The sequence below is a fragment of the Corvus brachyrhynchos genome, unplaced genomic scaffold, assembly GCF_000691975.1.
Source record: "Corvus brachyrhynchos isolate BGI_N302 unplaced genomic scaffold, ASM69197v1 scaffold206, whole genome shotgun sequence".
Classification (NCBI taxonomy): Eukaryota; Metazoa; Chordata; class Aves; order Passeriformes; family Corvidae; genus Corvus; species Corvus brachyrhynchos.
Window position 1 is genome coordinate 4,461 of NW_008238640.1, and position 17,644 is coordinate 22,104.

The following is a 17,644-nucleotide window of genomic DNA, read 5'->3' on the forward strand; positions in this document are numbered from 1 at the left end:
GGTTCAGAAGGATTAATACAGAAAGGGATTATCTTTTTCCACAAATCGACAAGATGTAAACCATCAAACCATCTTCTGCTTAGGTACATGAGGATACTGTTGAGGAATACCGCTACTGCTGATAGCTCAGTGTGCAGCTGCAGTGGGAGATGCAGATTGTGCTCTGGGTGGTGGGAAATGGCTGGAGCCCCAGGCAACGAGCTGTGAACTGGTGCCGACCCTTTGCCTAACAAAGGGCATGAGGACCTGCAGAGCCAGCCAGGGGACTGGCCACTCCGAGACGCAGCAGGACCCCAGACTATCGGGGGCACAGACTGTGAGGGTACCAAAGCCCAGGGATTCTTTTGTTGGGGCCCCTTCCCGGAGGCACCAGCTCGAGCTGTTATGATGTCACTGCAACATGATTCAATTACTCAAAGGAACCAGGTGTCTGGGACTCTGCTGCAGGAAGCCTGGGGCCGATCCGGTGAGGGAAACTTGTCTGACTGTGTGGTGTGGTAGGGAGTCAAACGGGGCACCCGTTGGTTAACTGGAGTTGCCTGCTGTGAGGGGACTTCAGTCCCAGCAGTGACAGTCTCTGGTGGTGAGTGTGACTCCCAGAGTGGCTCCTGAATGGTCAGACAGGAAAGTTATCTTAACAATACCTTTCTAAAGAAATTAGAAATAATAAAGCTTCGTGCACACTTTCTTCTAATCACTGTCAGTAGTCACATTTTTGTTTATAGTCAAGTAATTCTAAACTAGTCAGTCACTTTAATCTAAACCTTTCCCAGAACATTACATTAAGTTCTTCTTGTTAATTGAGATTTAGATCTATTATTTAATTAATTTCCAGGTTCAAGGTTTCTACCTCAAGATCTTTCATGCTTTTCTAAAACTCCCGAATACTGCAAATCAAAAATATTTAAGATATTGATGTTAAAAGGAGCTCTGAGTCTTCTAGAAAGAGGAAAAGGGAAGATAATCTTGAAAATTACTTGGAAAAAACAGAAAGCAACCCATCATTTTTTCAGACTCTTTTTCAAATTGTTTTAGTTTTTTATTCAGATTTGCTAAATTTTCATTTGAGATCTTCCATACATAGTATTGTGTGTTCATTGTTAGATTTTAAAATACTTCAAAGACACTTTTATATGATGCAGCTGTTTTAGCAGATTAAGGAGTTCTACTTTTACTTGTAAAGGCACTGTTTTCTGGTGTTTGCAAGAAAAATCATGAAATCATTCATCACTAACCATTTAATTGTGAGGCTAATATATATTTTTTAAACTTAAAATGATTAGAAGCATTTTTTAAATGAGACAAACCTACTCATTTCTCTGGGTTTTTTTCCCCCATATATTTTACCTCTGAGGATCCATTTTACCTACTTTGAAATCTTACTGTGGATTCTTTGAATTAGGGAGAAGTGAAGCTGTAATAACTTTATTTCCAATAATTGGATCAGTTAGGGGGCATTTGGATGCCTGCTGTGGGCCCTTCTTTTTTTAGTTCATTCCAAGCCCATAGCAGCAGACACACATATCCCAAGAGTGTGAATCTGCCGGAGCAAAACTCAAAACTACATTTATAGGTAAGTAAACTTTTTCTCTTACCTTTAAAGTTCTTATTCAGCTCCTTTCCCTTTCTCCCCATTACCCATCTCCCCCCAAAAGTCCCACAAAGAACAGAAGAACACTATTAAGAATTAATAGTTTGTTTGCATTTAATTTTATGTAGCAAATGAATGAAATGATAGAACATGTAATTATAGCCAGTATATTACCATTCATTTTCAAAAATATGTTATAGGGGAGTTATTTACTTTAAAATAGAGATACGAGTGTAGTCATTTGTATAGTAATCTTGCTGAAGATTACAGTTATTAATACCAGAAGATGAAATGAGACAGTGTAAAATACAAATTATTGTCTCTATGTAGTAGGACAGTGTGAGAATTGGGTACCATGCATTTTGTGTGTACAAACTTTCATTAGGTCGGCATTTTGTAGTGTTATGTAATAGATGAAACTGGCACCCGATGTAGCTTTCCCAAGAAAAAGCAGATTTGCAACATCCAGTTCCTATAGATGAAAGACTTTTTTTATGTTCAGAAATGTTTTAAGTAAGGGGAAGAAATTTCTCTTCTATCTAGAGAAATTGCAATAAAGTGTTGCAGTGTTTCCAACTATCTAGGGAAAATTGCTTTCTTTTATATTTTTTAAGAATGTAATACTGAAAAGCATGTTTTTTTAAAAAGAAGAGGCATATTTTTTAATGTTGTCTACTTTCCTTTGGTGCTCTTGTGTAACATGAAAGCAAATTCCCACATTTATCCAGGTTGTGCTTTACATAGGGTAGTGCAGAAACCTGCTCTTGTAAGGAGGTGTAGAAAATAACTAAAACTCAGTTTAGTAAGAAGTGTATTTTATTTTTATTTATAGCATGAACTAAGATAAGAAAATTAAATATAATATGCATGTAGCATATGCCCTTGATTGTACTTGTTAAATGGATGGGAGGATTTATAATGTTACTTACCCAGTAATGACATAATTTTGTTCTGGGACAGTCACTTCTCTATAATGGATTTAAATTTTGATAAAGAACAGCATGTATAATTAACAAAGCTTATTAACAGTTTAAGCCCAGCATTTTTGTAGCTCATAGTCACTAAGTTCACTCCAACAGCAACCTAAGAGGATGACACAGACTTTTTTTCATTATCATCCTATATAAATGTTACTGGATCTAGTTAATTGAAAATATTTTTGAATGCAAGGTATGATGTCAGAATAAAATCAACATCTGGAAGGGAGATTAAAAGTGTTCACCAATAAATTTTAAAGTAATTTCCTTATTTCTAAAGTTTGTTGTTCCTACAAATAAATTTGAAACTGATTGGAAATGTTAATCTGTAAGTGATACATGAAATAATTAGTCTTCATTAAGTCTACTGTTAGCGTCTTGCCTTTTTCTTTTGAAGTTAGGTGCTGCATTATGTATTTCAAAAGTATTCACACTTCAGGTTTTTCTCAGATTTTTTAACAATTGAGTTTACAAAACTATAATTCTTCACAAAACAATCACATGGATTAATCCCTGAATTTGTTTCAGAAAAATCTCTCTCATAGATAAATTGAAATCATATTGTTTATAAAAACAATTCAGGGAGGTTAAATTACAGCTTCCAATCTTTAAACAAGTGGAGATGCTTGATTATAATTTGCTGTAGTTCAATTCTTGTTATTATCTAGTGTAATATTTCTTTTGTATTAGTATCGTTGACAGGGAATAATGAGTTACCAAACATTCTTAAGCAGAAAAGTTCATAAAATCATATTTCATCCTCCAGTTATGCTGATTACATTATTGTTATATTTAAGAAAACAAACAGAACTTTACCAAAATTAAGAATTGTGCTACACCCTAAGGCATGTCAGAGATTCCTGTAGTCCTTTTAGGGGTTTTGGTTTTGGTTTACTTTGTGGTTGTTTTATTTTCTGAATGAGTTTGGACATCCCTCTTGATGAACTTTCTTTTTTGCATAGTGACCAGAAGTTTGATAAAGTCTCTTGACAGATTGCTAAAAATTATCAGCTGTTTCTGTTCAGATTCTCAGAAATCCCTTCCTCTGAACTGCAGCAGCTGGAAGCCCTCTGGTCTCTACATTGGAGCCTTTTTAATTATGTTCTGTTCTATAAAGCTTCCTATACCAGGTTCATGACTTTACTTTCTTAGTTTCTTCTGTAAGGGAGCAAGCAGTGAGACTAAAATTTTTGACTTATGTTTGCTGAGTCTCTCCTTCAAGGGGAGGAGCTAGTGCTGTGCAAATCTCTTCTAGTGATGGAAGGGATTTCTTAAGTTGTTTAATTATTTGCTTATTGGAATATGGTTTGGGGGGGAGGTCAGGTGAGAACAACCTCTCATGGCCCGTAATGCTGAATATTCATTAAAGAGTAGAAAGTTAAAAATGGATATTTGTCCTCACTCCATTGATATGTCATCCATCAGTACCATTAATTTTAAATCTTAATTATATCCAGATTATATTGATTGGTTTAGATTCTTGTGGTCTACACAACAGTATTGGTTGGGGGGGTCAGGGCACTTGCACATCTTTGAAGAGATTGTGAAAAATAACTAGGAAAAGGAAAGAGTTGTCAGTAAACATAATTTGTTATTTAGGCATATGGCTATGTGTTATTTGTCGAAAATTCCTAGTCTTGACTGTTAGCTTAAATAAGATAAGTTTGTAATTGGCCTCTGGCTGACTTGTCTTTGATGTTCAAAAATGGAAGGTTTGACAATAAGTAATAACTGCTTAGGACTGATATATTTGGGATAAATTTATTCACTGCTGATTTAAATAATGCAAATAAGTGGTATTTCAAATGAGTGGAGGCATATCCCAATAATCTCTGAAGAGTGTTAGAACTTTAAAATATTACACTCTTAATTGTTATGCAAAAAGTTTGTACTGGAGTCATCAAAATGGTTCATACAGAATTCAGCATTAGAGGATCAATCTTTGTGGTTCTGAAGAGGAGTACATTCACATTTATCCATCTTGGATATGAAGTCTCCAACTGAATTCCTTACAAGGTGTAAATGGGGAAGTGGTAATTTATATGTTGTGTCTTCAAGATAAATCAGAAATATCTGGATTTTAAAGTTTACCAAACAATATTAATAGAGCAGAGTGTTACCATTCTGCTAAAACAAAGCTCAGCAACCATGCATGTGGTTCTTATTTAGGCTTATTACCTTTTCACAAGTATTTACAAAACACCCATTTCCATCTACTAGGACATGCAGTTCTAGAGGTTTTTAGGCTATCATCCTATTATACTCATTTGTTGAAAAAGTTTAATCTGAGACTTAAGACAATCATCAGGTTTGCAAGAAAGTAGTAACATCGGAGACTTCAGCACTAGTGGTGTTCTGGCTGCTGCTTTGGAAAGATTTCAGATTAAATGGAAGAATGCAGATACTTCTTTAATACAGCTCCCCTCATCCAGCTACTGTCCCTAATACTTGCTCAGCTTCCAAGTATATCCATTTTCAGCATGAATATGCTGCAAATCACAATTGACTTGCAGTTTCAGCAGAAATATATTCAAAGGTATCTGTGGTTATTCCAGTGCAATGTGTTTTTGCACAGAGGTTCTGCAGTAATTAATTTCTAAATCTGAAAGTACTCATTGTTTTGACATGCAGATATTTCCAAAGATGAAGGCCACAACCTGTCTCCAGGAATACTGTTCATAACAGGACAGGTGAGACACAACTGCTTGGAAATCCATTTCAAACTTGTGGTTCCTGTAATATTTTGTTTCTTGCACCACAGTGACCCATTTAATTTGACAGAACATCTCTGCTATTTTTTAGAATAAGATAGTTTATGATCTTGTTCTGAGTACCAAGGTACTGCCTTTTGGTGAGCATGTTGCAATGTAAGTGAATGTCCATGCAAATTTTCCAAGCAAAACCAATGCACTCATAGGAGAACAACTGGGATCAGACTGTACTCTGAACAGTCATAAATTTGTTTAAGTAACTGAACAAAATGTAGATACATTTTTTTATGTATCTGTGTTCTTGGGAGGCAGGGAAGGGGGAGGAGTGAATAATATTTCTAAAAAGAAAAGAATCTGGGAACAACAAACTTGGATACCTGATCTATAATACAGTCAGAAAGCTCTTCTGTGGCTTATTACATATTCCTTCTATTACAAAAATTTCTGTAAAGAGTGAAGCAAAAAGATCATGATCACACTTTATTGGTCTCAAGAGCATGTGAGCCTACCTGTTCAGAACTGTGGCAAGCTTTGAGCCTAGGTCTGCAGGATTTGAAAGAAAAATGTTAGTCTGATATTTTTGCAAACTCCTAGATCCTGTTAATAAATTCTATCATCTATGGAATGAAGTGGATGAAGCTTGCATATTGATGTCTTGAAGAGTATGAAGAATATTTGAATGGATATTGTAAAGTTCCCAAGTTCATCTGTTCATTAAGACCCTATGGGGTCTTGGGACTCATGCCTTAACAAGACAGATTTATGCAAACTTGCATATATTTGATTGTAAAAGAGAAGACAACATCTGTTTTCAGAGGTTAATTACTTCTCACTTCTCTGATACTCTATTGATTATTCTTATATAGTTCAAAGTGAGTTCATAATTTGATAAAGCCCAATAGTGTTTTTCACCTTTCATATTTCTGCAGCTATGATGGCAACCAAAAAAGTATTTGTGCCCATTCAGTGGAGTTTTTCCATTATGCTCAATGAAGATAGTGGTACTATGTACTCATCCTACCTTTAATGCACTAGTTCAACCTGATATTTTCATAGAATATCCTGAGCTGGAAGGGACCCACAAGGATTATTGAGTCCAACTCCTGGCCCTGCACAGGACACCCCAACAATCTCACCCTGTTCCTGAGAGGGTTGTCCAAATGCTCCTTGAGCTCTGGCAGCCTTGGGGCTGTGACCACTTCCCTGGGGAGCCTGTTCAGTGCCCGACCACCCTCTGTGTGAAGAACCTTTTCCCGATATCCAACCTAAACCTCCCCTGACACAATTCCAGTTGTTCCCTCGGGTCCTGTCATTGGTCACCAGAAAGCAGAGCTCAGCGCCTGCCCCTCTGCTGCCCTTTGGGAGGAAGCTGCAGACCCCGGTGAGGTCTTACCTCAATTTCTTCTTCAGGCTGAACAAGCCAAGTGACCTCAGATGCTCCTCATACAGCTTTCCCTCAGGCCCTTCACCATCCTCGTGCCCTCCTTTGGATGCTCTCCAATAGGTTAATGTCTTCTTTATACTGTGGTGCCCAAAACTGCCCCCAGTACTCAAGGTGAGGCCGCACCAGTGCAGAGCAGGGTGGGACAATCCCCTCCCTCAACTGGCTGGTGATGCTGTGCCTGATGTACTCCAGGACATAGTTGGCCCTCCTGGCTGCCAGGGCACTGCTGACTCATTCAACTGGCCATCAACCAGGACCATCAGGTCCCTTCCCACAGCTGCTCTCCAGCCTCTCATTCCCCAGCCTGTCCGTACATCCAGGGTTGTCCCATCCCAGGTGCAGCATCTAGCACTTGCCCTTGTTAAACTTCATATGGTTGGTGATTGCCCAGTCCTCTAATTGGTCAAGGTCTCTCTGCTGAGCCTCTCTGACTTTGAAGGAGTCAACAAGTCCTCCCTAGTTTTGTATTGTCTGCGAACTTGCTTCTTTTCATATACTTGGGTCAGCTTTTTTGTCCTAGGTCCAGAATTCTCATAGAGGCAAAACTGTAATTATCAAGTCTAGTTCTGAGCACCACCCTCAAGATGCACTGGAAATATCAAAAAATCTGTGAATAATCTGTAACTCCATCTGCAATCACCTTGACATTTAGGAAAAGAAAACTTTGAAGGCATCCCTTTCTTCTCAGATATCAACAGGTTGTGGTTATAACTTACTAAACATCAGTACTGAGTTGTCAAGAGAAGCAAAGAAGGTGCATCAAATGAGATCTGTATTTAGAGGGAATGTGACAAGTTATGATGCAATCATCTATTTATATGTTCTCAACTTACAATTTGACATTTTGGATGATGATGAACAGCAGCATTTTGAGCCCATGGAAGTTCAAGAGAGAAAATTCGTCATACTTGAATTGTTTTGGTTGTTTAATCTTGGAGCCCTCAGCATGAGGGCTCTGAAAGGTGAGTTTTCGTTGATCTAGCTACATCAGTTTAAGGCATCACATCTCCTCACCATTTGCCTTGCTCCTATAGTAGGGGTAGCAGAAAAAAACCTTTGCTTGGCTCTTAGCTGGCTTGTTCAGTCTGGTTAGGTTAATGCAAACTGTCTTCACTAGTGCCATAATCTGATGCACTAGACAATGAAACACACTTGTAGAAATGTGAATGTTCCCTTCTGCTACAGGTGATAACCTCAGTTAAAGGGACAGGGCAGATAACTAGTAACAGTAATGTCTTAAAAGCTAGATCCACCATCAGAGCTTTACAGGACTTTTTCAGTGTGACTGACATTTCTGGATTAAAATAAAGCTGACTGACTTTTTCATAAGAACACAAGTTTCTCAATTTGTGTTTCAAAATTTCAACAGTTTTAATTAAGGTAGTGATATGTGTGTGTATGTATGTATTTAATGTATATGTGTTTTTTAAAAAATAATAAAATTTGAAATCTCTGTTTGGAAGCTTCTACTTCATGGTCATTCCTAAGACCTGCTATGAAGCTCAGTGAGGTCAAAGCCCTCTTAGTCACAGGGAGAAAAATATTTTTTGCCATTGTATGAAGGTTTCAAAAAAAACCACGTTTGTTTTAATAAGTAGTGTAAGGAAGTTAATCTATATAAGCTCTCATATGAATCCAACAGTTTTTGTTGTTGTTGGACAGAAAAAGGAAAAACCATGCTAAAAAAGCTGTACTTTGAATTAATCAAATTTATTTTGGTTCACATGTCTATCATAAAGTTGGCAAGTGTTCCTACTTTGAAAAGTTCCTTATTTGCAGTTGACCAGTTTCTGCATGGAGTTTATTGTATTTGTCTTTACTGTCTTCCAGCCATTAAATGAACATAATTTTGGAGTTTTAGGAAGTTAGAGATATACAAATAGATTTGAGAATTAAAATGATGGAAAAACCCCACAAACCTGTTCACATCACTGGGATTGACTATCTTACTACTTCTTACTGTGTTCTAATGTTAATTTTGGAGATGATCCTTTAAAATTTTAATTCTTCTGAATCAGAATCTTCTACAAGTATAAAGGAAATTAGAAGTCATAGTTATAATTCTGGTTTACAATTTGAGAGGTTGGGGGTATTTTTGTTAAGAGTTTAATTCCTTCTTCCTTGATTGCATCCTCCCTACTTTTCCCCTGCTCCCAAAAGGAGAGCTGGCTCATTGCATCTGGTGAAAAGGCACCACAAATCTAAGCACAAAATAAGTTATTTTTCTTATATTGTATTTGTGGTCTAGACATTTTGATAGAATTTTCAACCTGTGTTTGGTCATTACTTAGACTTAAAATCATATTCCCTGATTACAGAGAAAATATCTTTTTTATTGACAAATTACAAAATGAGAATATAAGTTTCATGGTAGAAATTAATTTTAGTTTAGAGTATCATGTTGGTAATATAAATAGGTTGTATTTTAAATGAATAGAACATACTCTTTTTGATATTTTCATGTGCTTCTCATTTCCATGAATTCTACCAAATTACAGGAGGGGGTGGTTGGCTCACTTTCTATTTTTCTGCATTCTACTTTTAATGATTTTTAAAAAAATGTAAACTGAAAGGATTATTGTAGAGTCAAGCTCTTGACACTACATAAAATTATCACTGAAGTTTTTATTTCATTCATGAAAAGCATTATGGTTGCAAGGGGAAAATACTGAAGCTTTTAAGTGTGTAGTGGCCCCCCATTTATTCATATGTGATATGGTATAGACTCCAACTCTTGATATACTCCTTGTTTCAAAGAGAAGCATGGAGTGTTGGACTTATTTTAATAATTTTTGTTCATTGTTCATGTGTTTCCTGGCTACAATATATGCAAAGCCCAACTGAATCAAGTAGGGAGAAGCTCTGTCTTAATCACTGCAGATCCTTGCATAGTTCATGTATAATGAACCAGGCTTAATCTGGAAAAGAGAATCTTTTATATTAGTATTCTTCAAAACTTGCTTCAACTGTAAATGATATTTTTTTTTTTTGCCATTACTGCAGTTTCTTTATTAGATGATTCTCTTGTGAATTGTACAGGAACTGATTTCATATGTTTTGAAGGTGTTTTTTAATGATTAATTGGCACATGTGGTAGATTGATAACAAATACATTAAAAAGTATTAGAGAAGTTCTATTCTTGCTTTTAAATTCAATGGGTTTTGTTGTTTGTGTGCACATACATGTGGAGGAAGATTAATTGGTGGGGGTGGAGGGGAATGGACATTTTTGCTTGGACATTTGCCTATTTCTAATATATAGCATTTGTGATTTTTCTCTTTTAATTTGTAGATAAGCCTCTGAAGAAGCGAAAACAAGAAAACAAACCACAGGAGGTTGGAGGCGCTACTGGAGGAAATATAACAGCTTCTCAGGAGACAGGTTCTGCTGGAAATGGGGCACGACCAGCGTTGATGGTTAGTATTGATCTGCAGCAAGCAGGAAGAGCAGACTCTCAGGCAACAGTAACTCAGGATTTGGACATCATCAAAAAACCTGAAGAAATTAAGCAGTATAATGATGGATTTGTGTGTGTTCCTCAAGAAGACACTGTTGGAGTTCTTAAATTTAAACCTGAAAACCATCCTGAGATTTTTAGGAAAATGTCAGACTTTGGGGGCCAAAAGACAGATATCCAGCAAAATGAAAACAGACAAATGGAATTTCAGCAAAATGTGAGCAGGCGGTTGGAAAGTAAACAGAATGAGAAGAAACAGGTAGAAGCTAAACGTGAAAGCAAGCATGAAAGCAGACAAATGGAAGTGAAACAAAATGAGAACAGACAAACAGATTCAAAACAAAACCAGAGCAGGCAAATGGAGATGAAACAAAATGAAGGAAAACAAAATAATGGCAAACAGGAAATAAGGCAGAGGCCTGAAACACCGAAACAGAAGAATGAAGGCAGGCCTGAAATGCCAAAACATAGACATGATAACAAGAGGGACTCAAGTAAACCATTATCAGATAAGAAAATAGAAATATCTAGACATAAACTAGATGTGAAATCTGATCCTTCAAGGATAAAATCTGAAAGTAGACCTGATCCAACAAAACAGAAGCCTGATGGGCGCTCAGTTTCTGATACACCAAGACGTGACCATGATAGCCTCAAACAAAGATCAGAGGACAGGGAGGAGTCAGAGAAATACAGAGGAGATCCATCCAAGATCAGAAGACCTGAATATTTGAGATCCTCAAACAAAAATGAACATGATTCTAAACATGGTATTAAATCTGATGGTTCAAAACCTGAGAAATTTGCAAGGAAACATAGACATGAGTCTGGTGAATCAAGGGAAAGGTTTTCTTCTGGGGATCAGAAATCAAGACCTGACAGCCCTCGCATTAAACAGGAAGGTAGAGGAGATTCTAGTAAATCAAGACCTGATAAACCTGGTTTTAAATCACAAAACAGCAAGGATGAACAAAGGACAGATGGTAATAAGAGTAAAGTAAATAGTAATAAAGCACATGCTGACAGTAAAGCAGAGTTTCCCAGTTATTTGTTGGGGGCAAGATCTGGCGCATTGAAACATTTTGTCATTCCAAAAATCAAGCGTGATAAAGATGTCAACATCACTCAGGAATCAAGGAAAACTGAATTTAAAGGTGAACAGGACAAAGTAGAGAAGATTGGGCTAGTTGAAGATCTAAATAAAGGAGCTAAGCCTGTAGTTGTCCTTCAAAAGCTTTCATTGGATGATGTGCAGAAATTTATTAAAGATAGAGAAGATAAATCAAGGGGCTCTTGTTTTAAACCTAGCAAGAACAAGTCATCCAAATCTAATAAAGGTAAGTTGTATTTTTTTTTTAATTTTAATTGCATTATATCTTGTATAATCCTGTTCTTTTAGATTTGCTACTCCTGTGGTTAGAAATTAACCACAAATGTTTAATAGTTTATATGCTTGCCTATATGGTGATTTTGGGGAACAAAGTGAAATATGTCTATGGAATTGTGGTTATTGGAAATCTTGCTACAGTGTAACTAAAAAGATTTGTTTATTCCAATACAAGTTCCTAATGTGGGGGCACTTAAATAGTCTTAAAATGTACTTCAGTTACATTAGTTTAATCTGATAATTTATCTAGTTAAACATAACTACTATATGAATGATTAGGTGTGTCTGTATAAGGGAATGGTACTACTGTAACTAAATTGTTGTAGCTGAAGTGGTGTGAAATACTATATATACAAACCCTAAGATTCTTTTATGTTTTTATTTGGAAATTAAATGTGTTTTTTCTAAGGGATATTTTGACATGATGAGATAAGAAGGCAGTTACAAAGCCCCATCTGCCTCTTACACTATAAATACAACTCTGTTGGGAAGCCTCCACACTTTAGACTGTGTGACATTAAGATTATTAAAAAGTTCTATCTTTAGGAGAATTCAGATAATGTTGTCTCGATGGTCCAGTGTATGTGGAAAGAGGAAAGGAACTGGTAAACAGTAGACTGGCATTATCAAATCAGTCATATAAACAGGAATTTATGCATAACAGATTGTAGGTTTGATATTTGATTGTCTCTTCTGCAGATTTAACACATTTTTGTTCTTGGTGCTATAATTTTAGTTTCTTTGGTTTCAGACTGAAGTAGATAATTTCACATTGTGAAATCAATGCTACTAACTGGTCAGGGTTCTTTTTTATTTAGCATTTAAAGCATTTAGATTTCTTATGTATTTATGTTTATAGAGCTGTCATGACTCAAAAATAGGCAGATAAAGTGTCAGAGGAGAGAATTTCGACTGTATACAGGATTATTTATGAATGCAGTTCTGAGTATATCATTGCTCATTAATTTGAGATTAAAATGTTTTCTTACAAAGTTTATCTGATAAGAACTGATGTAGAAATCTTTGTGAATGTATAGCTATGTTTATGTGCATTTGTACAGAGTTGATATCTGTATGATGAATTTATTTTGCTACGTCTGTTCCCTACTAACTTGATTGTATTGACCCTTAAAGACTTAACAATTCAGCATGAGTATTGCTTATTTGTAAAATGTTAGCATTCTTGTTAAATATTTTCTCTTTATCCTGGAAATATGAACATTTCCCCTCTCCTTTTTTGATATTCAGAACAGGCAAATTTTCCAGTTCTAACAATAATAGGTATCTAGAGTCAGACAGAAAATTATGACATCCTTGCTGTCAGCTTAGTCTAAAGATTTCAGATGAAACATTTATGTTCTTTATAAAGCATATGGAAAACTTTCTGATGGAGTTCAGCTCCTAAGGATAGACTTTGAAATCACACAATTCTATGTGCAAAAAACTGGTAAATTTAGAGCCCTCTGAGCTATATACAGTGTATGTATGCTTTCTAAAATGTTTCTGAAGTAGGCTTTTTTGTAGTCTGTATTGTATGTGGTTATTTATATAGTATATTTTAGTAATGTGTAAAGGTTTTAATGACTAATCCAGTTGGCATGACTCTACTAGCAGTGTCACACATGATCAATGCATTAATTTTAAATTCAGGTTTATAGCTTTTCTGCAGTGTTTTTGTGTATTTTGTGTTTTATGAAGTCATATATTTCTTAGATATTTTGAAATAACTTGGGACGTAGTTTCCAGGGGGAAAAAAAGTTTGAATCTGATATCACTCTTTGCTATTGTATCTAGAATAAGATTCTTACAATGATACTAGAAATAAGTTTCATGGAAAGAATAACTATGTTTCTCTTACAAATCAAGTTTTGAGTGTTCATCCATGCAGATTTTGGAGAAAGTGTCTATGAACTTCTGATTTTTCATGTGTATTTTTAATTTTACATTTTTTTGCCCGACTTCCTGGTAGCCTACTTTCTAGGATATAATTAAGTGAACTGCAGTGTTCATAATTCAGGGTTCATAAAGATATCTCTTAATACGCCAAGGTCTATTTGTCAATAACTGATATAGAAAATATTCATGTCATTTCCACAATGTCCTCACTCCAATTGAGAGAAATAGCATCCAGTTTTACTCCATGCCATTTTTACCTATAACTGTTTTACTACACTAGAAGATGTAATTTTCATAAACATTCTTTAGTTCATCATATATTTCTTAATAGATTGTAGCAAATCTTTTCTAGGGTTGCCTTTTTGCGTCATTATTCCATTTCTTCTTGCATCCCTCCCATTCCATGTAGCTTAGTATATTTTGCTTTATCTTTCCTTCTTTTACCTCCATGTATTTCTTGTCCTTTGTTTCTCCTTTCTTATCCTCCCCCAAGAAAATGTGTTCTCCTGGCTTTGTCACGTACAACATCATTGCTGTGATTTATCTGAAATCCAGTTTAAACTAATATTCAGGTATTTCAAAAACCATTTAGATAGTCATTCTGTCTTAAGGGACTAATGCCCATTGATTATAAAACTCAGTAAAATTGACTTATTTTAAGCTAAAATTAATGCTACAGATACTGAAAGTCTATAGAACTTATTACATTGTTTCAGTAAACTTTAAATTTTAAAATCATACTCTTATTGTGCATATGGATAAGCCTTACATTGTACTGTAAAAAAACCAAGTAGCATTTTAAGCAAATTTTTATATACAGGTTTGAAACTTCGTTTCAAACTATATGATTGGGATAGCTGTAGTATGTGATCGTTAAGACTGAACCATCCCAACAGTCCCTTTTGGCATTTACAAGAAAGAAGCAACATTTTTTACTCTCTCCTGATCTTTGAGCATTTTTCTGAAAGATGCACTCTAGCTCAGAGGAAAATTATAGAAGTTTTTTTCACAGTATTTTTGTTAAGGGGTCTTATGCTGAATTTTTATGGCCTGTTTTTTGCAGGTCAGAATGAATTATAGCACTTTTTTTTCTTCTGGTTTTAACATCTGTGAATGCCTTTTATCCTGGTTTTAATGTAAATGTATGTTGTTGAGGAATGCATTAAACTTCTCCCTTCAAGTTTGTGCTTGCAATGAAGAGGTCATGTTTGCTGTCCTTTCTTTTCAGAGCTTCAACGAATACCTTTTCCGCTGCTTCTTATAGCTATACTGATCAATTATCTTGAGATTAAACGTGTTACCAGTTTTACAGTTCATAAGATCATTTAGGTTAGAACAGACCTCTAAGATCATCAAGTCCAATCATTAACCCATCACTGCCAGGTCCACCACTAAACCATGTCCTCAAGATCCACATCTACACATCTTGCAAATCCCTCCAGGGATGGTGACTCTACCACTGCCCTGGGCAACCTTTTCCAGTGCTTGATAACACTTTCTGTGAAGAAATTTTTCTAAATATCCAATCTAAACCTTCCCTAGACCAACTTGAGACCAGTTCCTCTTGTCCTATTGCTTGTTCCCTGGGAGAAGAGCCCGACCCCCACCTGTCTTCACCCTCATTTCTGGGAGTTATAGAGAGTAAGAAGGTCCCTCCGAGACTCCTTTTCTCCAGGCTAAACACCCCCAGTTCCCTCAGCCACTTCTTGTGCTCCAGACCCTGCCCCGGCTCCATTGTCCTTCTCTGGACTCGCTCCAGCACCTCAATGTCTTTCTTGCAGTGGGTGGCCCAGAAGTGGACACAGTACTTGAGATGTGGCCTCACCAGTGCTGAGTACAGAGGGACAATCACTGCCCTGGTCCTGCTGGTCACACCATTTCTGATCCAAGCCAGGATGCCATTGGCCTTCTTGCCCACCTGGGCACACACTGGCTCATGTTCAGCTGCTGTCATTCAGCACCCCCAGGTCCTTTTCCTTGTGGGCAGCTTTCCAGCCTCTCTGCCCCAGCCTGGACCTGCATGGGGTTGCTGTAAACTTACAGAGGGTGCACTTGATCCCCTTATCCAGGTCATCAATGAAGATATTAAAAAGGGCTGGCCCCAATACTGAGCTTTGGGGAACCCCACTGGTGACTGGCTGCCAACTGGATGTAGCTCCATTCCCCACCACTCTCTGGGCCTGGCCATCCAGACAGTTTTTTACCCACTGAATAGAGCACCTGTCCAAGCCATGGGCTGCCAGCTTCTCCAGGAGAATGACATGGGAAACAGTTTCAAAAAGGCTTTACTGAAGTCCAGGTAGACACATCCACAGAGAATGAGAGAAATAAGAGAATGAGAGAAAGATTTAGTTGTGGTAAGGAGATGTCTGAGTTGGCTTATAATATATTTAAAGGATTAGCTTTCTAAAATAAGCACCACATATGTAATTGCAAATTTTAGTTCTAGGACAAATGAGTGTGTGTTTTTTAAGACTTGTGCAGAAGCACCTTTTGGGTCTTCAAATATTACCTAAAAAGACTTTGTTGTTTAAAAAAAAAAAAAAAAGTGATAATTTCACTGCAGAATATAATGCTGAATGCTACTTCATTGTGTAGATTGTTACTCTAGGATTTAATTCTCTGTAGAGTGCAGAACTTTAAACAGATTTTCGTTGCTCACTACAAGTCTTTGTGTTCTCTGTTGCTATAATCTGAAATATGAGTGAAGATTTGCCATTTTTTTGAAGGTCCTCTTCATATTTTTACAAGTGCAGCTAAAAATTTACTGCTGCTTAATCATCTTTATGTCATAGGGTTAAAACAGTGCTTTTAGATTTTTCTGTGTTCTATGCTTGTGTTTGGTTTTTTTTTAATTCCAGATTACTTTTTCAGAGCCTTTAATAACTATAATTTGTAGTCAGTGGCAGGCTGTAGCAGTGCAAAGTTCCATGGCATTTGTGTAATGTGATGGTCCATCTTTGAGTTCTAGTACTGCTGAAAAGTCTCACTTGTGAAACAGAGTAATGTTAGGTCTCATCTTTTAGATAGGAGCGACAAGAAAGGCTCAGTGAGCAAACTTCTGATGTTTCTCACAGTCCTCTGGACAGCACAGCTGAGCTACTCACCAATACCTTTTAGTGCAACTGAAAACTAGACAAAAAAGGAGTGTAAATAAATTTTAAACATTTGCTTAAATCCTTCATGTATAGGACTTCTAAAAAGACAAAATTGACAAACCTTTGAGAAAAATATCTTATGTATATTAACTCATCAAGAAAACTTTAGAGATCAACTCAAATTTATTTATTTATTGTAACAATCTCTTGATGCCGAAGAGGCATACTGTTGTACTTACTGAAATCAGTGGGGCAAGCAGCTGTGCTGCTAGGAAATAACTGGAATAAAAGCATATTTCCTGGAACTCAGATTGCTTACTACAGATTGTCCTTTTGTAAAGATAACCATTGTGAAAGTCGTAATTCCACAAATCTGAAATTTGGAATCACTCTTAGAGTTCCTGGTAGCAACTGCATTTGCATGTGGGAGGGCCAGAGTAATAACTCACTAGGCATCTTGCGTGTGCATATACTACCAGATGGATCAAGCATGTTAAAACTTTCTCTGAAGTTCTCTAGTAAATTATGCCACATTTCATAGAAGTAAAGGGTATATTTAATGGTTTACAGCTGAAGTCTTTAAAGCTTCCCTTAAACTCTAAATTTAACTGAATTTGTAGAATAAACAACTTTCAGGAGAATTATACAATTTTCCTGATTTTCCTCTTTTCTGAGATATTGGTGACTATCTCTTTTCAACTTAACTAGTCTAGAAGAGGAGCTGGCTGTTCCTCATGACATTAGAACTCTTTAAAGATATGTTTGGTTTGCAAAGGATCCATTTTAATATACTCTGTTCACTTAGCTCAAATTTTTTTTCTCCTTCCTGGAATGAATATATTCATGGTTTGAAAAATATTCAAGGCATAAATGTATATTTTATATATATATATAAATAACATCAGTTAAATCCAGTAGTCTGGGAAGATCTTGGTTTTCTGGCATGGATTGTTCCACTTGCAGGTTTTTTTTTAGGTATGGTGCATCTCTTCTATTCCAAAAAATGTGCTGGGATGTGTGGGCATTGTACCATACTCTCTGGGTCCTTTCATGTTAGTTTTTCAGAAGTAGATGTTGGATAA

The 17,644-nt window shown here is 36.4% G+C and overlaps 1 protein-coding gene across 1 annotated transcript in view; it reads left to right on the plus strand.

Annotated features, from left to right (window-relative positions):
• The window catches only part of LOC103617804 (nipped-B-like protein), an 80,561-nt gene that overhangs the window by 4,454 nt on the left and 58,463 nt on the right, over nucleotides 1-17,644 (plus strand). Inside the window, 1 exon segment of the mRNA XM_017737471.1 lies at nucleotides 10,016-11,518. Within this exon segment, the coding sequence (XP_017592960.1) occupies nucleotides 10,138-11,518 (1,381 nt within the window). The 5' untranslated portion in view covers nucleotides 10,016-10,137.